Genomic DNA, 27,500 nt, shown 5'->3' on the forward strand with positions numbered 1-27,500 from the left:
TTTTTCAGTCTTTCGGGCCCAGCTTTGATGCACCTGTACTGACCTCTCCTTCTGGATGATAGCGGGTTGAACATGCCATGGCTTGAGTGGTTGATGTCCTTGATGATATTTTTGGCCTTCCTGTGGCATCGGGTGCTGTAGGCGTCCTGGAGTACAGCCAGTGTGCCCCCGATGATGCGTTGGGCAGACCGTACCACTGTCTGGAGAGCCCTGCAGTTGTGGGCGGTGCAGTTGCTGTACCAGGCTGTGATACAGCCCAACATGATGCTCTCAATGGTGCATCTGTAAAAGTTTGTGAGGGTCTTAGGGGCTAAGACTAATTTCTTCAGCCTCCTCAGGTTGAAGAGGCGCTGTTGTGCCTTCTTCATCACACTGTGGACCATTTCAGATTGTCAGTGATGTGTTCGCAGAGAAACTTGAAGCTTTTCACCTTCTCCACTTTGGTCCTGTTGATGTGGATGGGGGCGTGGTCCCCCTGCTGTCTCCTGAAGTCCACGATCAGCTCCTTCCTATTGGTAATCAGGCCTCCTACTGTTGTCGTCGGTAAACTTGATGATTGAGTTGGCCACGCAGTCGTGGGTGAACAGGGAGTACAAAAATGGCTGAGCACGTACCCTTGTGGGGCACCTTTGTTGAGGATCAGCATAGTGGAGGTATTGCTTCCAACTTTTACCACCTGGGGGCGCGTTCCGTCAGGAAGTCCAGGACCCAGTTGCACAGAGTGGTGTTCAGACCCAGGGCCCCGAGCTTAATGATGAGCTTGAAGGGCAATATGGTGTTGAATGCTGGGTTGTAGTCGATGAACAGCATTCTTACATAGGTATTTCTCTTGTCCAGATGGGATAGGGCAGTGTGCAATGCGATGGCGATTGCATCGTCTGAGGATCTATTGGTGCGGTATGCAAATTGAAGTGGGTCTAGGGTGGAGGTGATATGATCCTTAACAAGCCTCGCAAAGCACATCATGATGACAGAATTTAGTGTTACGGGGTGACACTGTTTTAGTTCAGCTACCTTTGCTTTCTTGGGTACAGGAACAACGGTGGACATCTTGAAGCAAGTGGGGACAGCAGACTGGGATAGAGAGAGATTGAATATGCCCGTAAACACTCCAGCCAGTTGGTCTGCGCACGCTCTGACGACGTGGCTAGGAATGCCATCTGGGTCTGCAGCCTTGCGCAAGTTAAAAAGTTGAAATGTCTTACTCAAGTCGGCCACCGAGAAGGAGAGCCCACAGTCCTCAGAAGCAGCCCGTGTTGGTGGCACTGTGTTGTGTTTAGCTTGTCCAGGAGTAAGATGTCAGTGTCTGCGATGTGACTGCTTGTCCCTTTGTTATCCGTGATTGTCTGGAGTCCTGCCACATACGTCTCGTGTCTGATCCACTTTGTGTCTGAGCCACTGACTCCACTTTGACTCTGTACTGGCGTTTTTCCTGCTTGATTGCATAACTGCACTGTTTGTATTCAACCATGTTCCCAGTCACCTTGCCGGGGTTAAATGTGGTGGTTCACGCTTTCAGTTTTGCGCGAATGCTGCCGTCTATCCACAGGTTTTTGGTTTGGGTAGAATTAGTCACAGTGGGAACAGCATCCCCTAGACACTTCCAGATGAACTCAGTCACTGTGTCAGTGTATACGTCAATGTAATCCTCAGAATCAAAACGATCTTGAAGCATGGATTCCAAATTGTCAGACCAGCATTGAATAGACCTCAGCACCTTGTAATAGACCGTAGCACCATAGCACGGTAACCCACAAATACACACATGCGTAAGCACACACACACACTACTACCCTCGGTCGCACTACCCACTCCTTCTCATCCCGCACAACACCTCTTAGAAATGCAATATCTAGAAATACAACATCTACATTAACAACAGTTACCATGTCCCATCTGTCCAGGCGTCCCAATCGAAGTGGCATTCCATTGCCTTGCTAATGAGCAGAGCACTGAGATGTGTGTGTCCCTGTAAGCGAAACATAGATTTACACGCCTGACAGTTCCATTTCACACACACACACACATGTATTCACACACAAGAGAGAGAGAGAGAGAGAGAGAAATAGAGAGAGAGAGTGAGAGAGAGAGAGTCTCTTTAGCAGGACTGCCTGGCCTCTCAGGCTGTAGAGAAACACATGCTTCGATTCAGTCTTCACAGTGTGTGTTATGTCTGTGTGTGTGTGTCCCTTGAGACACAGTCAGAGAGAGGGAGGGAGAGAGAGCCTTACTCACTGCACTCAAAGCTTTCTGGCACAAAATGGCTTCTCGGTACTGCAGTAACACACTCTCTGTATTGGGATCCCCATAAGTTTCTCCCAAGTGGGTGTGACACCTACTCCTGTTGCCTGCTGCACTGTTGCTTGGATTCCACCTGGCGATCTGTTCAGTCTGCTCTGGCCTGTCTACCCATGTCTGGTATAGGTACCCCGGCCACACTACCCCCCTCTCTCCCGAGTGACTCTGAAATTACAATGGCTAGCCCCAAGTTGTGATATTTTTTGCTTGTGCTTTATGCTATTTGCCTCATGGCTCCTGCGTGCTTTGTTGACTATGAACTAGCTTGTTTACCCAACTGTGGGACAGTTTTTGTTTGTTCCACACTCGGGACTCCCGAATGTTACGCGGACTCTTGGCCTCCCATCCTATTCTAACCACCACTCACCGGCTTTATATTCATGTTACCTGGTGAACTTGCTGTACAATATGATCTTGTTGCCATCGAAAGCACATTCAAATGTTTTTAATCAACACTGTCCTCTTCCGTGCCCTGATTGTATTACTGCTGATTAGCCAAATACCTTAGCCAAATACATTTATACTCAGTTTTTCACAATTCCTGACATTTAATCCTAGTACACATTCCCTGTCTTAGGTCTGTTAGCATCACCACCTTATTTTAAGAATGTGAAATGTTAGAATAATAGTTGAGAGAATGGTTTATTTCAGCTTTTATTTATTTCAAATCAAATTTATTTATATAGCCCTTCGTACATCAGCTGATATCTCAAAGTGCTGTACAGAAACCCAGCCTAAAACCCCAAACAGCAAGCAATGCAGGTGTAGAAGCACGGTGGCTAGGAAAAACTCCCTAGAAAGGCCAAAACCTAGGAAGAAACCTAGAGAGGAACCAGGCTATGTGGGGTGGCCAGTCCTCTTCTGGCTGTGCCAGGTGGAGATTATAACAGAACATGGCCAAGATGTTCAAATGTTCATAAATGACCAGCATGGTCGTATAATAATAAGGCAGAACAGTTGAAACTGGAGCAGCAGCACGGCCAGGTGGACTGGGGACAGCAAGGAGTCATCATGTCAGGTAGTCATGGGGCATGGTCCTAGGGCTCAGGTCAATTGAAACTGGAGCAGCAGCACGGCCAGGTGGACTGGGGACAGCAAGGAGTCATCATGTCAGGTAGTCCTGGGGCATGGTCCTAGGGCTCAGGTCCTCCGAGAGAGAGAAAGAAAGAGAGAAGGAGAGAATTAGAGAACGCACACTTAGATTCACACAGGACACCGAAATAGGACAGGAGAAGTACTCCAGATATAACAAACTGACCCTAGCCCCCTGACACATAAACTACTGCAGCATAAATACTGGAGGCTGAGACAGGAGGGGTCAGGAGACACTGTGGCCCCATCCGAGGACACCCCCGGACAGGGCCAAACAGGAAGGATATAACCCCACCAACTTTGCCAAAGCACAGCCCCCACACCACTAGAGGGATATCTTCAACCACCAACTTACCATCCTGAGACAAGGCTGAGTATAGCCCACAAAGATCTCCGCCATGGCACAACCCAAGGGGGGGCGCCAACCCAGACAGGAAGACCACATCAGTGAATCAGCCCACTCAGGTGACGCACCCCTTCCAGGGACGGCATGAGAGAGCCCCAGTAAGCCAGTGACTCAGCCCCTGTAATAGGGTTAGAGGCAGAGAATCCCAGTGGAAAGAGGGGAACCGGCCAGGCAGAGACAGCAAGGGCGGTTCGTTGCTCCAGAGCCTTTCCGTTCACCTTCCCACTCCCTGGGCCAGACTACACTCAATCATATGACCCACTGAAGAGATGAGTCTTCAGTAAAGACTTAAAGGTTGAGACCGAGTTTGCGTCTCTGACATGGGTAGGCAGACCGTTCCATAAAAATGGAGCTCTATAGGAGAAAGCCCTGCCTCCCGCTGTTTGCTTAGAAATTCTAGGGACAATTAGGAGGCCTGCGTCTTGTGACCGTAGCGTACGTGTCATCACATTCCCAGTGGGTCAGAAGTTTAATACACTAAATTAGTATTTGGTAGTATTGCCTTTAAATTGTTTAACTTGGGTCAAATGTTTTGGGTAGCCTTCCACAAGCTTCCCACAATAAGTTGGGTGAAATTTGGCCCATTCCTCCTGACAGAGCTGGTGTAACTGAGTCAGGTTTGTAGGCCTCCTTGCTCGCACACGCTTTTTCAGTTCTGCCCTGCAGATTTTCTATAGGATTGAGGTCAGGGCTTTGTGATGGCCACTCCAATAGCTTGACTTCATTGTCCTTAAGCCATTTTGCCACAACTTTGGAAGTATGCTTGGGGTCATTGTCCATTTGGAAGACCCATTTGTGACCAAGCTTTAACTTCCTGACTGATGTCTTGTGATGTTGCTTCAATAAATCCACAGTTTTCCATTCTATTGATGCCATCTATTTTGTGAAGAGCACCAGTCCCTCCTGCAGCAAAGCACCCCCACAACATGATGCTCCCACCCCCGTGCTTCACGGTTGGGATGATGCCGTCCCCTTTTTCCTCCAAACATAACGATGGTCATTATGGCCAAACAGTTCTATTTTTGTTTCATCAGACCAGAGGACATTTCTCCAAAAAGTACGATCTTTCTCCCCATGTGCAGTTGCAAACCGTAGTCTGGCTTTTGTATGGCGGTTTTGGAGCAGTGGCTTCTTCCTTGCTGTGCAGCCTTTCAGGTTATGTCGATATAGGACTCGTTTTACTGTGGATATAGATACTTTTGTACCTGTTTCCTCCAGCATCTTCACAAGGTCATTTGCTGTTGTTCTGGGATTAATTTGCACTTTTCGCACCAAGGGACGTTAATCTCTAGGAGACGGAACGCGTCTTCTTCCTGAGCGGTATGATGGCTGCGTGGTCCCATGGTGTTTATACTTGCATACTATTGTTTGTACAGATGAACGTGGTACCTTCAGGCGTTTGGAAATTGCTCCCAAGGATGAACCAGACTTGTGGCGGTCTACCATTTTTTTCTGAGTTCTTTTGCTGATTTCTTTAGATTTTCCCATGATGTCAAGCAAAGAGGCACTGAGTTTGAAGGTAGGCCTTGAAATACATCCACAGGTACACCTCCAATTGTGTTAGGCGGAGCAGCACAGGGAACCTAAGAGCAGATTCAGACCAGGAAACAGGGAAGAATGAACCAAGATATTTATTGCAACACAGGGAGAGATAGAGTGCAGATCCGGGGAAGCTTCGTTGCATTGTAGGAAACCAGATGTGGAGGCTGAGGTTGGAGTGAGCTGTGTTGGGACAAGGTAAACAGGTCCGGAGGGGAATCCAAGGGAGTGATGGTGAGCTGAATCCAGAACAGGGTAGCGAGATGTGGAGCAGGAACCAGAGTCAGAGCGGCTAAACGGCAGTGAGAGGATAAACAGCGTCAGGCAGGGAAACAGGCACAGCAGGATACAGAATCTTAAATAATAAAACATTTCTAGAAGCATGACTGACTGAATGGAGATTACGATCTGGCAGAGTGGAAGTGGCAGGACTGAGTACTTGTAGAGGTCTTGATTATGGAACAGGTTACAGCTGGTGGGGATCTGCTCTGACTCCAGCACACCTGTCTCCAACCACACAAACACACACACAGAGGGAGAGAGAGAGTATACTTGGGGAATGGCTGCAGGTCAAGGCGACACCGGATGTCCACTAGGGGGGGTGGCAGGTGCAGATGTGACACAATTGACTCAAATGATGTCAATTAGCCTAGCAGAAGCTTCTAAAGCCATGACATCATTTTCTGGAATTTTCCAAGCTGTTTAAGGGCATAGTCATCTTCGTGTACCTAGTCCTCAGAACACAGCCTCAATTCGTTGGGACATGGACTCTACAAGGTGTCGAAAGCGTTCCACAGGGATGCTGGCCCATGTTTACTCCAATGCTCCCCACAGTTGTGTCAAGTTGGCTGGATGTCCTTTAGGTGGCGGACCATTGTTGATACACATGGGAAACTGTTGAGCGTGAAAAACCCAGCGGTGTTGAAGTGCTTGATACCCTCAAGCCAGTGTGCCTGGCACCTATTACCATACCCGTTCAAAGGCACTTAAATATTTTGTCCTGCCCAGGCACCCTCTAAATGGCACACATGCACAATCCATGTCACAATTGTCTCAAGGCTTAAACATCCTTCTTTAAGCTGTCTCCTCCACTTCATCCACACTGATTAAAGTAGATTTAACAAGTCACACCAATAAGGGATCATACTGTAGCTTTCACCTGATCAGCAATGTTCCCTCAATTTTTTTTGGGCACTGAGCTAATTTCAGGTCTGTTGAGCTCAAACGTTGTGAAAATTCTGTGCAACTTCCAGCACGTGCTTACTGTGAACACTGAGGCTGTAGCCACTTTAAGTTAGTTTTAGCAGTGGTCAAGTAGGCTACTGTGGCTATTTGATCATAATGTAGGCCTACCAGAGTGACCTACCATCAAAAACAATGGAGAAAATGCACCCCATAACATTTTAACATGGAAATAGCTGTTCTATCGTTCAGCCTACAGTAGCAGCCAATATGTGGTGTTCAATGTACATGCAAGGCTTGATATTAACCTGTTTATCAACTTGTCTTTCAGACAAGGAGGTGACTGAAAATGTTGTTGTGGTGTTTGATGCAAGAAACCACTTTACAAAATAGAATGCATCATTATTCCCATAGCATTATTACGGCGCATCAGACAAACTATGCTACCCCCTGCCTATTGGCTACTTAGCTTATTCCAGCCTGTCTCAAAATACAACACTGCCCTTTCAAGACAAAAAAAAGCTCTGTAACTGACTCGCTTTTCAAAGATGTCTAGAAATGCACACGTTTTGTCCTCTTGTAGAAAGCAATCACTCCCCCACTGTTGACTACAAATGATCTATAACTGGGCTAATATTACACCAACCAGCAAAGGATATGAACGAATGTACAAATGTGCACACGTCGCTACATGTAGCTCTCGCTTTGATGTCAAAACAAGCGCATCTACTCAGGACTGCGCATGCTGTAAACACAGTCCAGTTCAAAGTGAATAGCACAGATCCATATATGGCAATGGTCTATTTGCATATAGGACTACCGGTCTGCGGACCGGTCTGTGTAGAGTACGGGCCTGAGTCAGATGCCTGTCAATGCAATAGAATCATACTCCGATGTGTTCTGCCTACAACAAAATCATTTGCATACTTAGTTTTGCATACTAAGTCTTGCATAGTTTATTTTGTTTCGGTACGTTGCATTGAAAGTGGCTAATTGCGCAAGTTTTAATTCGATCCCAAATCCCACAGTAAAGGGAAACGTTGATAGTGTTAACTAATGGGGGAAACTCTAGAAAGTTGAGTGAAGTTCAATCTCGTGCTTCTCTGCGCAGGCTGATATTTCTACTGTGCGGCAGACCCATGGAGCTGCACGCACGCGCACGTGCACATCTTATAGGGAACGTTGTTGGTCAGTCTATGTCATGGAAAGAGGAGGTGTTCTTCATGTTTTGTCCAATCATTACCAGACACTCCTCACATCCATTTCATCAACAAAATAAAAACATGGATTTGATCTTTAATGTGGATTCAAAGAAGAAACCATTAGGGATATAACTCTTAAACTGATCTTAGATCAGTGTTTTAAGGTAACTTCTACTACTTAATTCTACTGCTCAGGGCACAGGCGCTGGCGAGTACCCTTTGCCAATAGTTAAGATGGCTGCTGGCCACTCATATCTTCCCTTAAGTAATGTGGTGGTCTGTTAAGTAATGTGGTGGTCTGTAAGGACCCTGACCTCTGTATTAGAGGAGGTTGACCTCTAACTTTCTCTTTCTTTCTCTCTCTCTCTTTCACACAAACACACACACACACCTTTCAGTGACCAGCGATGCATAGACAACTGTATGTTTTTCTTATTTTCTGTTATCTCTCCATCTTTGCTCTCCTCCTCTAAAACGCTGTGGTTACATAAGAGAAAGGAGAGGAAAGGAGGAGAGAAATGAGGGGCAGGAGAGGAGAGGAGGAAGAGCACATTAATTCCAGTGTAGAGGAACTGCTGCTGAACTTGTAATTAAGTAGACTCTGATAACCTTATGGGAGATAAAAGGTTTTCCCTGTACTGGAGCTACCGTTCTGTCCCCTCTGTATGTCTTTCTTTCTGTCTTTCTCTCTCTCTCTCTGTACCACTCCCTCTCTCTCCCTCTCTTCTCTCTCTGTCTTTCTATCTCCTTCTCATTCTCTCTCTTTCTCAATATAACTTTCTTTCTCTCTCTCTCTCTGTACCACTCCCTCTCTCTCCCTATATTCTCTCTCTGTCTTTCTATCTCCTTCTCATTCTCTCTCTTTCTCAATATAACTTTCTCTCTCTCTCTCTGTACCACTCCCTCTCTCCCCCTATCTTCTCTCTCTGTCTTTCTATCTCCTTCTCATTCTCTCTCTTTCTCAATATAACTTTCTCTCTCTCTCTCTGTACCACTCCCTCTCTCTCCCTATCTTCTCTCTCTGTCTTTCTATCTCCTTCTCATTCTCTCTCTTTCTCAATATAACTTTCTCTCTCTCTCTCTCTCTCTGTACCACTCCCTCTCTCCCTCTCTTCTCTCTCTGTCTTTCTATCTCCTTCTCATTCTCTCTCTTTCTCAATATAACTTTCTCTCTCTCTCTCTGTACCACTCCCTCTCTCTCCCTATCTTCTCTCTCTGTCTTTCTATTTCATTCTCATTCTCTCTCTTTCTCAATATAACTTTCTTTCTCTCTCTCTCTCTGTACCACTCCCTCTCTCCCTATCTTCTCTCTCTGTCTTTCTATCTCCTTCTCATTCTCTCTCTTTCTCAATATATCTTTCTGTCTCTCTCTCCCTCTTCCCCTCTCCCTTTCTCTCCCTCTCTCTCATCCTGTCTTTCCCTCGTCTCTCTTCTCCCTCTCTCTTTGCGCCTCTCTGTTTCTTTGCAGATCACACAGCTTCTGATTCCCTCTCCCTCTCTCTGATTGGTTGTTATGATTTGTTATGGATTTATGAATTGTTGTTCTGTTTATGCTGATTATGCTGATTTCAGTGAAATTTTTGTTATGATGATTATCTAACTGTTTTATTATTCAGCTGTGTGGGAGCCTGCTCCCTCCCTCCCCTACTCTTCCTGAAAACGCACACACATACACCAGTGGGATAACTGTAGTTCCAAGGTGAAATTTGACGTTTGTGCAGGTCCCAATGATGTTGGAAGACACTGTCAAAACCAGTTACTAGGGGCAAAAACAACCTAAAAAATGAGTGCCACTCACTGGGATTGAACCCACAGTCAGAGCTGGCACTTGCAGCTTAGTCCACTCTGCCATCAAACCACAGTGATATATCAAGCCCAGTTGGAATCAATGCCTAAAGTTTTAACCCTATCCAAACCTTAACCCTTAAAGGGATACTTCAGGATTTTGCCAATTAAGCCCTTTATCTCCCTCCCCAGAGTCAAATGAACTCATATATACCATTTTTATGTCTCTTCGTGCAGTTTGAAGGAGGTTGCTAACTAGCGTTAGCACAATTACTAACTAGAGTTAGCGCAATGACTGGAAGTCTAAGGTAACTGCAAGCTTGCTAGCAGATACCTTCGATTCCCAGTCATTGCGCTAACGCTAGTTAGCATTGGCTCATGAAACGACCTCTAACTTCCTTCATACCAGATAAAGAGACATAAAAATGGCATCCATGAGTTAAAGGATTTCATTGCCAAAATCTCAAAGTATCCCTTTAACTTAACACCAGTCTAAATACATGCCTAAATTTAACCCTAGAGTCATTTCTGTGTGCCTACATTTAACACATTTATCACAGAAAGTTAGGCGATCAAGTCAGTTTACTCGTTAAAAATAGACCTTTGTCCCTGGACCTACGGAGATGAAGTCAGACTGTGATATCTTGTTGCAACACACACACACACACACACACCTTCCTTTCCTTTCTCTAGTAACAATCCCTCCCTTCACACCCAGCTATTATGTAACACAAGTCTCTGGGTATTAGTTATGCAAATGTCATAAATTTGTAATTTACGTATGATCTATCACCCCCTCTCTCTATGTCCCTCCTCCCCCCTCCGTCGCTCTGCATTTGCATCTCAATCTCTGTATCTCTCCTTCCCTCTACCTTCTCTTCTCTCGCTCTCTCCATCTCTGTCTGTATTTCCACCTCCCTCCTCTCTCTCTCTATGTTCTCTTGCTCTACCGCTCTCCTCTCTCTCTCACTGCCACTGTCTCCCCTCTCCTCCCTCCATCTCCCCCTGCATCTCTCCACCCTCCCTCTCCCACTCCTTTCTCCACCCTCTTTATCCATCTACTATCCCTCCTTCCCTCCTCCCTCTCTACCACTCTCTTCTCTCCATCCCTCTCTCCAGCCAACACCAACTTGGACGCAGAGTCGAAGCGTAGTGCGGCTTCGTCGTCGACGGCGACATCGGCCCACTTCCGGTCTCCATGGCAACAGAGCGTGAATGTGTTTGGCTCGTGGAGCAGGCCGGACTGTGTTCAGGAGCTCCATCAGGAGGCTCAGCTTAACCTGCAGAGCCTGCTGCAAGGTACAGTAACTAACCCTGGGTGGGTGGGTGTGTGTGTGTGTCGGGAGTGTGTGCGTGTGTTGGGAGTCTGTGTGTGTCGGGAGTGTCTGTGTGTGTGGAGTGGAGGATGTAGGTTGGGGATTGAGAAGGACAAGGGGTGACAATCTCTGTTTATGTGATGAAAGATGCTGCTGCCGTGTTTTTATGTGATGGTGTGTGTGTGAGAGAGGAGGTCGATGTGAGGGGACCTTGCTGCCATCTTTATAGTAATCCATTCCGTTCTCCTCTCTGTTTATACCAAATATGTTGCTCTGTTTATACCAAATATGCCGGTTATGCGTTCCTCTCTCCCTCACTCTCGCTCTCTCTTTCCCTCACCTTCTCTCTCTGTTTCACACACTCTCTCACATCCCTTCTCTCTCTCTCTCTCTCTGCCTCTCACTCTGCCTCATGCTAACCCATGACTGCCCTTCTGTGTGATCAGTTACCCTAGTTTAGATTGGCTGCTTAGATTATGGTTGCATCCTAAATGGCACCGTATTCCCTATACAGTGCACTACTTTTGACCAGACCATAGGGCGCTATATAGGGAATAGGGTGCCATTTGGGATGCAGATTTATCTCTGTAGGTTAAGCCTTCCCTTCTTCCTTAACTGAATGAACAGATGAATGAATAACTGAATGAATGAATGAATGAAAGAACGCTTACTGCCAATGCATCATCAGGTTGCATTTCCCTCCTTTTTCCTTCCCTCTCTTCCCCTCGCTCTCATTCTTGTTCTCTCTTCTCTCTTTCAATCTCTCTCTGTTTCATTTCCCTCTCTCCACATCTGTGTGTTGCTGACTGTACCGCATCGGTCAGAATGCATTGATGGAGATGAGGAATCCAGGTTTAGGAGTATTTATAACACACACAGTTGAACACAGGAACGCACCAAAAGGCACATGGAGAGAGGGTTTGGATGGAGATCAGGAGTTAGGGTTTGTAAAGGCCTTGGAGAAAGGATTGGATGTGTTGGATTAGGACGGAGGTGGTGGTCTGGAAGGAAGACAAGAGGGGAACATTAGGAACAACATAAAGGTGCAGACTTGACAAGGTAGTGCCAGGTGATTATGGGAAGAATATGGGCTTAACATAAGTACAAATGTAGGAGACTTCCAGGACTAAACGTATCCAATGATCAATTAGCATTAGCAAATTTTATGGAGTTTACCCCCTTTTACTCCACAATTTCGTGATACCCAATTGCAATCTTGTCTCATCGCTGCAACTCCCCGACGGGCTCGGGAGAGGCGAAGGTCGAGTCATGCATCTTCTGAATCAAGACTCGCCAAACCGCGCTTCTTAACACCCGCCCGCTTATCCCGGAAGCCAGCCGCACCAATGTGTCGGAAGAAAACACTGTTCAACTGATGACCGAAGTCAGTCTGCAGGTGCCTGGCCCGCCACAAGGAGTCGCTAGAGCGCGATGAACCAAGTAAAGCCCCCCGGCCAAACCCTCCCCTAGCCCGGGCGACGCTGGGCCAATTGTGGGCCACCCTATGGGACTCCCGGTCACGGCCGGTTGTGACACAGCCTGGGATTGAACCCGGATCTGTAGTGACTCCTCAAGCCCTGCGATGCAGTGCCATATACCACTGCGCAACTCGGGAGGCCAAGTTCACTATATCTGGCCTCAAAATGCAGAGCTTGCACTTTCGTGACTATTTTATTAGTACCGTTGTTGCTTGACAAGTTAAGTCAAGTTCACTATTTCAACTTTTAGAACCATGTAACTATTTGACTGGTTAAATGGTCTGTTCTCATGATTAATGGTCTGTCTTCTTGGTCCTAAATTAGAACTCGGTCCCGGTGTGTCTATGTGTACAGTATCAGTCAAAGGTTTGGACACAACTACTCATTCAAGGGTTTTTCTTTATTTTTACTATTTTCTACATTGTAGAATAATAGTGAAGATATCAAAACGACAAAATAACACATGGAATCATGTACAGTAGTAACCCAAAAAGTGTTAAACAAATTCTTCAAAGTAGCCACCCTTTTCCTTGATGACAGCTTTGCACAATCTTGGCATTCTCTCAACCAGCTTCACCCGGAATGCTTTTCCAACAGTTTTGAAGGAGTTCCCACATATGCTGATCACTTTTTGGCTGCTTTTCCTTCACTCTGCGGTCCAACTCATCCCAAACCATCTCAATTGGGTTGAGGTCAGGTGATTGTGGAGGCCAGGTCATCTGATACAGCTCTCCATCACTCTCCTTCTTGCTTACACAGCCTGGATGTGTGTTGGGTCATTGTCCTGTTGAAAAACAAATGATAGTCCCACTAAGCGCAAACCAGAAGGGATGACATATCGATGCTGGTTAAGTGTGCCTTGAGTTCTAAATAAATCACAGACAGTGTCACCAGCAAAGCACCCCCATACCATCACACTTCCTCCTCCATGCTTCACGTGAGAATCACACATGTGGAGATCATCCGTTCACCACTTACAAAGACACGGCAGTTAGAACCAGAAATCTCAAATTTGGACTCATTAGACTAAAGTACAGATTTCCACCGGTCTAATGACCATTGCTCATGTTTCTGGGCCCAAGCAAGTCTCTTCTTATTACTGATGTCCTTTAGTAGTGGTTTCTTTGTAACAATTTGACCATGAAGGTCTGATTCATGCAGTCTCCTCTGAACAGTTGATGTGTCTGTTAATTGAACTCTGTGAAATATTTATTTGGGCTGCAATTTCTGAGGTGCAGTTAACTCCAATGAACTTATCCTCTGCAGCAGATGTAACTTTGGGTCTTCCTTTCCTGTGGCGGTCCTCATGAGAGCCAGTTTCATCATGTTGTTTGTGACTGCACATGGAAAAAACTTTTTCCGGATTGACTGAGCTTCATGTCTTTAAGTAATGATGGACTGTCATTTCTCTCTGCTTATTTGAGCTATTCTTGCCATAATATGGACTTGCTCTTTTATCAAATATCTTCTGTATACCACCCCTACCTTGTCACAACGTAATTGATTGGCTCAAACACATTTAACAAGGCACACCTGTTAATTGAAATGCATTCCAGGTGACTACCTCATGAAGCTGGTTGAGAGAATGCAAAGTCAAAGGGTGGCTACTTTGAAGAATCACAAATATAAAATATAAACTGCTGGAAAAGCATTCCAGGTGAAGCTGGTTGAGAGAATGCCAAGATTGTGCAAAGCTGTCATCAAGGCAAAGAGCAGCTACTTTGAAGAATTTGGGTTACTACATGATTCCATATGTCTATTTCATCGTTTTGATGTCTTCACTATTATTCTACAATGTAGAAAATAGTAAAAAATAAAGAAAAACCCTTGAATGAGTATGTGTGTCCAAACCTTTGACTGATTGTGTGTGTGTGTGTGTGTGTGTGTGTGTGTGTGTGTGTGTGTGTGTGTGTGTGTGTGTTAGTTTAGAAGCCTTATAGTCATTTGTCAACCAGAAATAGGTGTTGTCAGTGCAGGCCTGAGCTCTTCAGGAGCTAGATGTTAATTGTATTAGTCCCATTATACAGACAGATAATCTATTGCTATTCTCTCTGTTCAATACTGGCTATTGAACTGTTGTTAAAACAAGCCTGATTGTCAACCACTGTAGTGGTCCTTGTATAGGGACAGTGCTAGACATAGCCTGTGTCCTAAATGGCACCCCTATGTAGTGCACTACTTTTGACCAGGACCCTATGGGCCATGTACAGTGACTTGCGAAAGTATTCGGCCCCCTTGATCTTTGCGACCTTTTGCCACATTTCAGGCTTCAAACATAAAGATATAAAACTGTATTTTTTTGTGAAGAATCAACAACAAGTGGGACACAATCATGAAGTGGAACGACATTTATTGGATATTTCAAACTTTTTTAACAAATCAAAAACGGGATAAATTGGGCGTGCAAAATTATTCAGCCCCCTTAATTAAGTTAATACTTTGTAGCGCCACCTTTTGCTGCGATTACAGCTGTAAGTCGCTTGGGGTATGTCTCTATCAGTTTTGCACATCGAGAGACTGAATTCTTTTCCCATTCCTCCTTGCAAAACAGCTCGAGCTCAGTGAGGTTGGATGGAGAGCATTTGTGAACAGCAGTTTTCAGTTCTTTCCACAGATTCTCGATTGGATTCAGGTCTGGACTTTGACTTGGCCATTCTAACACCTGGATATGTTTATTTTTGAACCATTCCATTGTAGATTTTGCTTTATGTTTTGGATCATTGTCTTGTTGGAAGACAAATCTCCGTCCCAGTCTCAGGTCTTTTGCAGACTCCATCAGGTTTTCTTCCAGAATGGTCCTGTATTTGGCTCCATCCATCTTCCCATCAATCTGAACCATCTTCCCTGTCCCTGCTGAAGAAAAGCAGGCCCAAACCATGATGCTGCCACCACCATGTTTGACAGTGGGGGTGGTGTGTTCAGGGTGATGAGCTGTGTTGCTTTTACGCCAAACATAACGTTTTGCATTGTTGCCAAAAAGTTCAATTTTGGTTTCATCTGACCAGAGCACCTTCTTCCACATGTTTGGTGTGTCTCCCAGGTGGCTTATGGCAAACTTTAAACAACACTTTTTATGGATATCTTTAAGAAATGGCTTTCTTCTTGCCACTCTTCCATAAAGGCCAGATTTGTGCAATATACGACTGATTGTTGTCCTATGGACAGAGTCTCCCACCTCAGCTGTAGATCTCTGCAGTTCATCCAGAGTGATCATGGGCCTCTTGGCTGCATCTCTGATCAGTCTTCTCCTTGTATGAGCTGAAAGTTTAGAGGGACGGCCAGGTCTTGGTAGATTTGCAGTGGTCTGATACTCCTTCCATTTCAATATTATCGCTTGCACAGTGCTCCTTGGGATGTTTAAAGCTTGGGAAATCTTTTTGTATCCAAATCCGGCTTTAAACTTCTTCACAACAGTATCTCGGACCTGCCTGGTGTGTTCCTTGTTCTTCATGATGCTCTCTGCGCTTTTAACGGACCTCTGAGACTATCACAGTGCAGGTGCATTTATACGGAGACTTGATTACACACAGGTGGATTGTATTTATCATCATTAGTCATTTAGGTCAATATTGGATCATTCAGAGATCCTCACTGAACTTCTGGAGAGAGTTTGCTGCACTGAAAGTAAAGGGGCTGAATAATTTTGCACGCCCAAATTTTCAGTTTTTGATTTGTTAAAAAAGTTTGAAATATCCAATAAATGTCGTTCCACTTCATGATTGTGTCCCACTTGTTGTTGATTCTTCACAAAAAAATACAGTTTTATATCTTTATGTTTGAAGCCTGAAATGTGGCAAAAGGTCGCAAAGTTCAAGGGGGCCGAATACTTTCGCAAGGCACTGTACATAGGGAATAGGGTGTCATTTGGGACTTAAGCATAGAGATTGTGAGTTTTGTGTTCAAAGCCCTGTTCGAATACTCACTGATCTGACATGAAACCACTGATTGTCACTCACTTAGTTGGACCTGGAGTTGATTCCAATCAGTTAAATGGCTCCCGTTCTTACCCCCTTGACCCCTTGCTCCCTGCACCCATTCTGTCCTTGTATCCTTTCCTCATTCCCTTGTCAACCCTCCGTCTGATTCCTTGAAGGAGTGGAAAAGTGTAAGTAATATTGCGGAGATATTACCTACATTTCTACCGCTGATCACGTTCATGTCATCAACAAAGACCGAGGGGAAAGGAATCATTAATCTGGTCACGAAAATAGAGCACTAGCCACAACCAACTCCAAATTGACAGTCATAACTGGACAAAACCACCCATAGCCTTTCCACCAACCCTAAGGCCCTCTTAGAATAGGCTAATCATCGATTGTCAATGTTCAATCATGAGTACAGAGGAATGAGACAGAATCTGCATCCCCAATGGCACCCTATTCACTACATTTGACCAGGACCCATACGGTTCCCCATAGCCCCCTGGTCAAAAGTAGTGCACTACATAGGGAATATGGTGCCATTGCGGACATGGACACACCGAGATGGACAGAAGAAAAGAATGAGACCGAAGAGGGATAGACAGGCTGTGCGTTATCAGACGACCTCGTTGGACTGAAAGAGGGGTATTGTTCCTCCTGTACTCCCCCATTCCTTCGCTGGGGAGATAAGAAAGGGTGACCCCATTTTTAACCGGTCCCAGTTGCTTGTCTTGTTAGGGGTGGCTGGGTCTGAGTATGAAAGGGCACACACACACACACACACACAGATATAGTGCATACAAACAAAACACACACACTTAGTGATGCATGAGAGGAGAGGGCGACTTGTCTGGACAAGGGGTTAATGATGGGAGGGAGGAGGAGGGGGACTGGCCCTAATTATCGCTGTGTGTGTGTGGGAGTGTCTAGCATACCTTCACACACCAACCAGTGCCAATAGACCCCAATAGCCCTGTCCTATTCCTTTACTATACTGTAGTGTACGCCCTACTATCAGTAACCATATGGACTAGCTATGTGTCTCTCTGCCCGCCATCCTCCTCCCTCTATCTCTGCATGCGATCCGGTGAGTTGAACTTGAGTTGCGTGACATCTAGCTAATTGGCAAATTATTCTGTGTGTGTTCTGTGTATTCAGTTGAATGATTCCTGTTGAGTATTATTAGCGTAAAATTAAATGGAGTCGCACACTCTATATACAAGCTCCCGTTAATTTGTTGGGTAAACCGCCAACGTTTCGGCATCACTGTGCATACTTCTGCTGGCATAACAAACAGTAGCAAGCATATCATTTCGTCCCAACTGGCTCCCTATGGGCCCTGGTCAAAAGTAGTGCACTACATAGGCAATAGGGTGCCATCAGGCACCTCCAGTCACTATTTTCAACTCGTTGTATTGTTACTTTTAAGTTGGAATCCTTCGTGGTGAAACTGCCAAGTCTGTTTGCGATATTATACCAAAGACGTTACTACGATGAACACTCTTTTTTCCTTGCTGAACAGCATTGCACATCATTGCAAGTGCGATAGAGCATCAGACTGTCTACTACGATGTCTACTTTTCTCCCCTTGATGCTGGAGCTTCTCTCCACTGTTTAATAAACAAAACAAGAACAATAACAAATGAGCCTGGGGCAGCCAATTGGGCTTTTGCCCTTAATGTAGATCTCAGTTTTACTTGCTCTGCATTTTTTAGGGGTGGATCAGCTTAATATTGTGTGAAAGATTGCTGCTTCCATCAATGGAATTGTCTGCATCCTTTTCTTTTTTTGGAAAATATATAGATATCCATATACTGTACATACAGTACATACACATGCATACATAAACATTCATACATATATACATACTTTTTAAAGAATATACCTTTATTATTACTGGAGTAAACTAATAAACAATAACACGTAGGCTTCTCCCTTCAGTTTATACATATTGTACACATTTTACAGGCACAATCTATTTTACAATAGTTATATCTTTTTTGTTTTTAGTCCTTCCTCTATTTCTGATGTCCATCCAGTTTGATTTCTATTTGTAACTGTGCTATTTCACAACATTTCTGAACCTCTATACATTTTACAGACCCCGTATGTTTTACATTGGTTATCTTGTTATTAGTCCCACCCTTCAGCGCCATTCAACCCCTCCCAATCTGTCTCTCAACACCATCCATTTTGGATTTCTATTTTTGTCATATATTTTTCAACTGTGCTGTGATGCTTCACAAAAGTACTGAATCTTTCTATTCTCATTGCTTCTACAGATTGTAAATTAAAGATACACATTTTTGTCTAAAATAATTATAATATTATTGATTGATTGACTATGGCTTTTCAAATCACCCAGTAATGCTGTCTGCAGCGTTCGTTCTAGGCAAATGTTCCAATTCTTCAGCCACTCCCTGGACCTGTGACCAAAAATGAGCTACATATGGACAGTACCAAAACAAATTATCTAATGACTCTAATGGTTGATACATTTGATTTCCATTGATCATTTTTTGTGTGATTTTGTTGTCAGCACATTCAACTATGTAAAGAAAAAAGTATTTAATAAGAATATTTCATTCATTCAGATCTAGGATGTGTTATTTTAGTGTTCCCTTTATTTTTTTGAGCAGTGTACTTAAGGATCAAAAGTAAAAGTATAATTCATTTCAAACTCCTTATGTTAAGCAAACCAGATGGCACCATTTACTAGTTTTTTTTAAGTTACGGAAAGCCATGGGCACACTCCAACATTTAGACATAATTTACAAACAAAGCATGTGTGTTTAGTGAGTCTGCCAGATCACCAGGGACCAGGGATGTTTGTTTGATAAGGGCATGAATTTGACTATTTTCCTGTCCTGCTAAGCATTCAAAACGTAACGAGTACTTTTGGGTGTCAAGGAAAATTAATGGAGTTGAAAGTACAATATTTTGTTAAGGAATGTAGTGATGTAAAAGTTGTCAAAAATATAAATTGTAAAGTACAGATACCCCCAAAAATAGCTTAAGTAGTACTTTTAAAGTAGTTTTACTTAAGTACTTTACACCACTGCATCTAATTGAGATGTACTTATTTTTAAATATATTTTTCAAAATACATATATATTATCTGGCATATAATACTCACCTATAGTTATCTGTGCTCCTTGCAATACCATCATTTTATAAAAACTCTTATTCTGTTATTTCTATATCATGATGAATTAATTCCTACATTTACAGTGGCATACTTGTCTGTACCTTTTTGCTGCTTGTGTCAACTCACATTAAGAGCAGCCTTGGATGAGAAGAGGCACTCTTTTGTGTTTTGTGATGTTGAAAGACTGAGACTGCAGTCTGATAGATGAGGACAGCTTCTTCTACTCCCAATAGCTAGACTAATACATTAAAGAATCACTGGCATAGATTTTGGTTTTTGATTTTTGCACCACAAAGCAGATTTATTGTAGCCTGATCCCAGATCTGTTTGTACTCTTGCCAAATCAATTGCTCATTGTCAAGCCAAATATTTTTTGCCATGCAATCAGAAGCCCCTTTATTTGCCAATTACATTTACACATACCCAGAATTTGCCTTGGTGAGAAGGTGACCAGGAATTGACATCGTAACATTTTGTATTTGTATTTCTTATGGATCCCCATTAGCTGCAGCCAAGGCAAAATTAAGGCAGTTATACAATATTAAATACATTACCATACATTCATTACAGAATTCTCAACACACTAAATGTGTGCCCTCAGGCACATTAGCACATATCTACAACATAAACAGACCGGCACTCAGGCTAGATTTGAGAAATGACTGTAATGGCGCAGGTGGAGATGGCTGCTGTTTTACGGGCTCCTAATCAATTGTGCTATTTTGTGTGTTTTTTTTCACGTTATTTGTAACTTATTTTGTACACAATGTTTCCGCCACTGTCTCTTATGACTGAAAAGAGCGTCTGGATATCAGAACAGAGATAACTCACCTCGAACTGGACAAATATTTTTTTATTTTATGAGTCGGACGCGAAGGATTCACTCCGTATACCCGACCAGGCCCACATCCCCTTAAATCACGTGAAGAGAAGACGCAGATACAGGGGACGCATGTCCGGGTGCCTTGTGAGAATTTGTTGGCGAGTAGGTAACCCGCCTCTACCATCCGTCCTATTGGCCAACGTGCATCATTGGAGAATCGACTGGATGAGCTCCGTTCAAGACTATTCTACCAACGGGACATTAAAAACTGTAATATCTTATGTTTCACTCAGTTGTGGCTGAACGACGACATAGATAATATACAGTTGGCTGGTTTTTCTGTGCATTGGCAAGACGGATCAGCTGCCTCTGGTAAGACAAGGGATGGCGGTCTGTGTCTATTTGTCAATAACAGCTGGTGCACTAAATCAAATATTAAGGAAGTTTCAAGGTTTTGCTCGCCTTAGGTAGAGCATCTTATCATAAGCTGTAGACCACACTATTTACCAAGAGAGTTTTCATCTGTATTTTTCGTAGCTGTCTATTTACCACCACAAACCGATGCTCAACCACACTCAACGAGTTGTATAAAGCCATAAGCAATCAGGAAAATGCTCATCCAGAGGCAGCGCTCCTAGTGGCCGGGGACTTTAATGCATGGAAACTTAAATTAGTTTTACCTAATTTCTACCAGCGTGTAGAAAAAGAAGAAAACATTTTCTAGACCACATTTACTCCACACACAGAGACGCATGCAAAGCTCTCCCTCGCCATGCATTTGGCAAGTCTGACCATAATTCTATCCTTCTGATTCCAGCTTACAAGCAATAGCTAAAGTAGGAATTACCAGTGACTCGGTCAATACGGAAGTGGTCGCATGACGCAAATGCTAAGCTACAGGACTGTTTTGCTAGCACAGACTAGAAATATGTTCAGGGACTCATCTGATGGCATTGAGGAGTATACCACATCAGTCAGCAGCTTCATCAATAAGTGCATCGATGACGTTGTCCCCACAGTGAAAGTACGTACATACCCCAACCAGAAGCCATGGATTACAGGCAACATCGGCACTGAGCTAAAGGGTACCTGCCACTTTCAAGGAGCGGGACTCTAACCTGGACGTTTATAAGAAATCCTGATATGCCCTCAGACAAACCATCAAACAGACAAGGCATAAATACAGGACTAAGATTGAATCCTACTACACTGTCTTTGATGCTTGTCGGATGTGGCAGAGCTTGCAAACTATTACGGAAGCCCAGGCGCAAGCTGCCCAGTGACACAAGCCTACCAGACAAACTAAATTACTTCTATGCGCGCTTCAAGGCAAGCAACACTGAAGCATGCCTGAGAGCACCAGCTGTTCCAGGCGACTGTGTGATCACCCTCACCGTAGCTAATGTGAGTAAGACCTTTAAACAGGTCAACAGACAGTTTACCAGGACGTGAACACTGAGCATGCATTGACCAAATGGCAAGTGTCTTCACTGACATTTTCAACCTGTCCCTGGCCGAGCCTGTAATACCTACATGTTTCAAGCAGACCACCATAGTGGATGCTACTGACCAGTAGCACTCATGTCTGTAGCCATGAAGTGGTTTGAAAGGCTGATCATGGCTCACATCAACACTATCATCCCAGAAACCCTAGACCCACCCCAATTTGCATACCGCCCCAACAGATCCACAGATGGCGTAATCTCTATTGTACTCTACACTGCCCTTTCCCACCTGGACAAAAGGAACACCTATGTGAGAATGCTATTCATTGCCTACAGCTCAGCATTCAACACCATAGTACCCTCAAAGCTCATCACTAAGCTAAGGACCCTGGGACTAAACACCTCCCTCTGCAACTGTATCCTGGACATCCTGACGGGTCACACCCAGGTGCTAAGAGTAGGCAACAACACATCTGCCGCACGACTCCAACGCCATCATTAAGTTTGCAGATGACACAACGGTGTCGTCGGTGATCAGGCCTACCACCGACAACGATGAGACAGCCTATAGGGATGAGGTCAGAGACCTGGAAGTGCGGTACCAGGACAACAACCTCTCCCTCAACGTGATCAAAACAAAGGAGATGATCGTGGACTACAGGAAACGGAGGCCCAAGCACATTCCATTTCTCATTGACGGGGCTGTAGTGAAGCAGTTTGAGAGCTTCAAGTTCCTTGGTGTCCACTTCACCAACAAACTATCATGGTCCAAACACACCAAGACACACCACGACAATGCCTATTCCCCCTCAGAAGACTGAAAAGATTTGGCATGGGTCCTCAGATCCTCAACAGCTGCACCATCAAGAGCATCACTGCCTGGTATGGTAACTGCTCAGCCTCCGATCGCAAGGTGCTACAGAGGGTAGTGTGTACTAGAGGTCGACTGATTAATCAGAATTGCTGATTAAATAGGGCGATTTCAAGTTTTCGTAACAATCGTAAATCGGTATTTTTGAACACTGATTTGACCGTTTTTTTTAATATACACTGATCTGAATGAATGAAATATTCTTATTAAATACTTTTTCCTTTACATAGTTGAATGTGCTGACAACAAAATCACACAAAAATTATCAATGGAAATCAAATTTATCAACCCATGGAGGTCTGGATTTGGAGTCACACTCAAAATTAAAGTGGAAAACCACACTACAGGCTGATCCAACTTTGATGCAATGTCCTTAAAACAAGTAAAAATTAGGCTCAGTAGTGTGTGTGGCCTCCACGTGCCTGTATGACCTCCCTACAATGCCTGGGCATGCTCCTGATGAGGTGGTGGATGGTCTCCTGAGGGATCTCCTCCCAGACCTGGACTAAAGCATCCGCCAACTCCTGAACAGTCTGTGGTGCAACTGCACATGGTTGATGATATTACTAGTTTATCTAGCGTGTCCTGCGTTGCACATAATCGATGCGGTGGGCATTCGCGAAAAAGGACTGTCGTTGCTCCTGCATATTTAGTTAATATTGCCTGCTAACATGAATTTCTTTTAACGAGGTAAATTGCGTCACTTCTCTTGCAACAGAGTCAGGGTATGTGCAGCAGTTTGGGCCGCCTGGTTCGTTGCGAACTGTGTGAAGACTATTTTTCCTAACAAAGACAGCCAACTTCGCCAAACGGTGGATGATTTACCAAAAGCTCATTTGCAAAAAAAACACAATCGTTGCACGACTCTACCTAACCATAAACACCAATGCCTTTCTTAAAATCAATACACAGAAGTATATATTTTTAAACCTGCATATTTAGCTAAAAGAAATCCAGGTTAGCAGGCAATATTAACCAGTTGAAATTGTGTCACTTCTCTTGCATTCATTGCACGAGGAGTCAGGGTATATGCAACAGTTTGGGACGCCTGGCTCGTTGTGAACTAATTTGCCAGAATTTTACGTAATTATGACATAACATTGAAGGTTGTGCAATGTAACAGCAGTATTTAGATTTAGGGATGCCACCTGTGAAATACGTTAAAATACATAACGGTTCCATATTTCACTGAAAGAATAAACGTTTTGTTTTCAAAATTATAGTTTCCGGATTCGACCATATTAATGACCTAAGGCTCGTTTTTCTGTGTGTTATTATGTTGTAATTAAGTCTAGGATTTGATATTTGATAGAGCAGTCTGACTGAGCGGTGGTAGGCGGCAGCAGGTTCGTAAGCATTCATTCAAACAGCACTTTTGTGCGTTTGCCAGCAGCTCTTCGCTGTGCTTCAAGCATTGAGCTGTTTATGACTTCAAGCTTATCAACTCCCGAGATTAGGCTGGTGTAACCGATGTGAATCTGCTAGCTAGTTAGCGGGGTGCGCGCTAATAGCGTTTCAAACGTCACACACTCTGAGACCTGGAGTAGTTGTTCAAATTGCCCTGCAAGGGCCACGGATTTTGTGGAGCGATGGGTAATGATGCTTCGAGGGTGGCTGTTGTCGATGTGTTCCTGGTTCGAGCCCAGGAAGGGGCGAGGAGAGGGACGGAAGCTATACTGTTACACTGGCAATACTAAAGTGCGTATAAGAACATCCAATAGTCAAAGGTATATGAAATACAAATGGTATAGAGAGAAACAGTCCTATAAATACTATATTAACTACAACCTAAAACTTCTTACCTTGGAATATTGAAGTCTCATGTTAAAAGGAACCACCAGCTTTCATATGTTCTCATGTTCTGAGCAAGGAACTTAAATGTTAGCTTTTTTACATGGCACATATTGCACTTTTACTTTCTTCTCCAACACTTTGTTTTTGCATTATTTAAACCAAATTGAACATGTTTCATTATTTATTTGAGGCTAAATGGATTTTTATTGATGTATTATATTAATTTAAAATAAGTGTTCATTCAGTATTATTGTAATTGTCATTATTACAAATGAATTAAAAAATTCGTCAGATTAATCGGTATCAGCTTTTTTTGGTCCTCCAATAATTGGTATCGGTATCGGCGTTGAAAAATCATAATCGATCGACCTTTAGTGTGTACAGCCCAGAAAATCACTGGGGCCAAGCTCCCTGCCATCCAGGATCTATATACCAGGCAGTGTCAGAGGAAGGCCCTAAATTTTATCAACATATCGAATGCGCGACTCGAGCTGGCAGCATTCTGGATCATTGCTACTCTAACTTCCGCGACGCATACAAAGCCCTCCCCCGCCCTCCTTTCGGCAAATCTGACCACGACTCCATGTTGTTGCTCCCTGCCTATAGACAGAGACTAAAACAGGAAATGTCCGTGCTCAGGTCTGTTCAACGCTGGTCTGACCAATCAGATTCCACGCTTCAAGATTGCTTCGATCAGGTGGACTCGGATATGTTCCAGATAGCCTCAGACAACAACATTGATGTATACGCTGACTCGGTGAGCGAGTTTATTAGCAAGTGCATCGATGATGTTGTACCCACGGTGACTATTAAACCCTTCCCTAACCAGAAACGGTGGATTGATGGCAGTATTCGCGCAAAACTGAAAGTGCAAACCACTGCTTTTAAGGATGGTAAGGCGACCGGAAACATGACCGAATACAAACAGTGTAGCTATTCCCTCCACAAGGCAATCAGTAAATTGGTTAACTATAATCAGTTGGCAGGTCTTCCCTCTTCTGTTAAGGGGGATTTGCTGGGGGCCGTTGTTGATTTGAAGTGGTATTCCATTATCTCCAGGCGACTGGCGTTGCTAGGCAACCCTACACCAGGAGGAAGGCATCCATAATGTCCCAGAGTGCAAGTTCAATCATACCCCCCCCCCCCCCACACACCCCCAAATACTGTCAGAAGGAGTTTGGGGGTGGGACAGGGCTTGGGGTTGCGTGTGTGTGTGTGTGTGTGTGTGGGGGGGGGTATGGGGCTGCTGGGGTGAGTGGAGGTTTAGTGGAGTGGAGGAGTGTGTTTTGGGGGAAATGAATGGCTAGGGGTTGTGTTTGGTGTCTTTTAAGGGGGTGGGTTGTGGAATGGTAATCAGTATGTTTACAATGGCCTGAGGTGGAGTCCTGCAGCTTCTAGAGAAACTGGAGGAGAGAGGAGGACAGAGAGAGAAGCAGGGGAAGACGGTGAGGAAGCAACAAGGGACAAGAAAGAAAGAAAGAAAGACAGGCAGGAGGAAGTAGAGACAGCAGGTGGAGCACAACATTCCCAAAGAAAGTGTGAGAAAAATAGAGGGAAACGGGAGAGTAGTGAATCAGTGAGTGCTAAAGAATCATTGCAAGAGGTGGGCTCCACATTTTGTGGACTTTGTCCACTCCTCCAAGCCTCCACTTAACATGTGGCTAATTAGTGTTCTGCTCCGAACAGACTTCAAGAAGCAGCCAATGGGATGGATGTTCTGCAACTTGACTAACTCTGAGGTTGTTGTGTCTTGTATGAGGTGTATGTGTGTGTGTTTATGTGCGTGCCCGTATCTGTTGCTGTGTGTGTGCGTGCATGCGTGTACCTGTCTGTGTGTGTGTGTGTGTGTCTGTTACGATGTGTGTCTGACACCATACGTATGTGTACGCGTTTCTACCAGACTTTGAAGAGCAGCTGTATGACACCAAGCTAACAGGCCAGACGTTCCGCCACCCAACAGCTTCCTCCCAGAGTTCTGACGACACGTCCACCACCCTCAGTCGCTCCCCTGTCTCCCTCAACAACAAGAGACCTGAATTCATCTTCCTGGTAAATATTAACTTGTACTTTAACTTACCTTTACTGACCTGTATTTCGTTCTTGTACAAGTTGTAGTTATTGCACAAATGTTCTACAGCGGATTTTTAGGTGCTGGGGACTATGTGTCTGGATATGCTAGCATATTGTTTGATAATGGAAATACATTTATTTCCCTTGCTACGATTTGAAGTTGACAGCTTGATTTCAAACAGAAAATTTGAGTTGTCAATCGGAAAAGTCCCAACACAAATATTCTCCAGTCTAGGAATCTAAGTGTACCTCCTTCCTTCCTGTCACCCCTCCTCCATCACCTATACCCTCTCCTCCCTCCTCCTCTTCAGCCGGCGTCTAAGGGGCATGTGTGTGAGGAGGATGAGACCTCCTCAGTAAGTATCAGTAGGGGTACAGACCCGTCCCCCTCTCCTTCCCCATCCCCCTGTGGGTCAGATCGCCCTCTAGTGGGGTGGAGCAACACCTCCCTGGGACCCCCCGTGGCCGAGAAACCTCGTTGGCACCTGGGACGACGCACCCCCGCTCACCTGCTATCCCTCGACATCACAGGTAGGAGAGTGGGTAGTGTGTGTGTGTGGGTGTGTGCTTGTGTTTTTCATTTTATTTGATTTAAAATGAACCTTTATTTAACTACTTTTATTTAAGCTACCTTTGGGGCAATGGTGAGATGATGAGAGAGAGAGAGAGAGAGAGAGAGAGAGAGAGAGAGAGAGAGAGAGAGAGAGAGAGAGAGAGGGTGCAGAAGAAAGCACACATGGATACAGTGCATCTAAGTGGAAATCAGGTTCCCACCTAAAATACTCAACACACCTAACTTTACCAAGCTAGTCTCAACACACCTAACCTTACCAACACACCTAACCTTACCAACACACCTAACCTTACCAACACACCTAACCTTATCAAGCTAGTCTCAACACACCTAACCTTATCAAGCTAGTCTCAACACACATTTACATTTACATTTAAGTCATTTAGCAGACGCTCTTATCCAGAGCGACTTACAAATTGGTGCGTTCACCTTAAGACATCCAGTGGAACAGCCACTTTACAATAGTGCATCTAAATCTTTTAAGGGGGGTGAGAAGGATTACTTTATCCTATCCTAGGTATTCCTGAAAGAGGTGGGGTTTCAGGTGTCTCCGGAAG

The 27,500-nt window shown here is 44.4% G+C and overlaps 1 protein-coding gene across 1 annotated transcript in view; it reads left to right on the top strand.

The window, feature by feature from the left end:
- nhsl2 (NHS-like 2) overlaps nucleotides 1-27,500 on the top strand; it is a 150,213-nt gene that overhangs the window by 111,977 nt on the left and 10,736 nt on the right. Inside the window, 3 exon segments of the mRNA XM_065021801.1 lie at nucleotides 10,624-10,803; nucleotides 26,200-26,348; nucleotides 26,681-26,900. Of these exon segments, the coding sequence (XP_064877873.1) occupies nucleotides 10,624-10,803; nucleotides 26,200-26,348; nucleotides 26,681-26,900 (549 nt within the window).

The sequence above is a fragment of the Oncorhynchus nerka genome, linkage group LG8 (genome assembly GCF_034236695.1).
Source record: "Oncorhynchus nerka isolate Pitt River linkage group LG8, Oner_Uvic_2.0, whole genome shotgun sequence".
NCBI lineage: Eukaryota > Metazoa > Chordata > Actinopteri > Salmoniformes > Salmonidae > Oncorhynchus > Oncorhynchus nerka.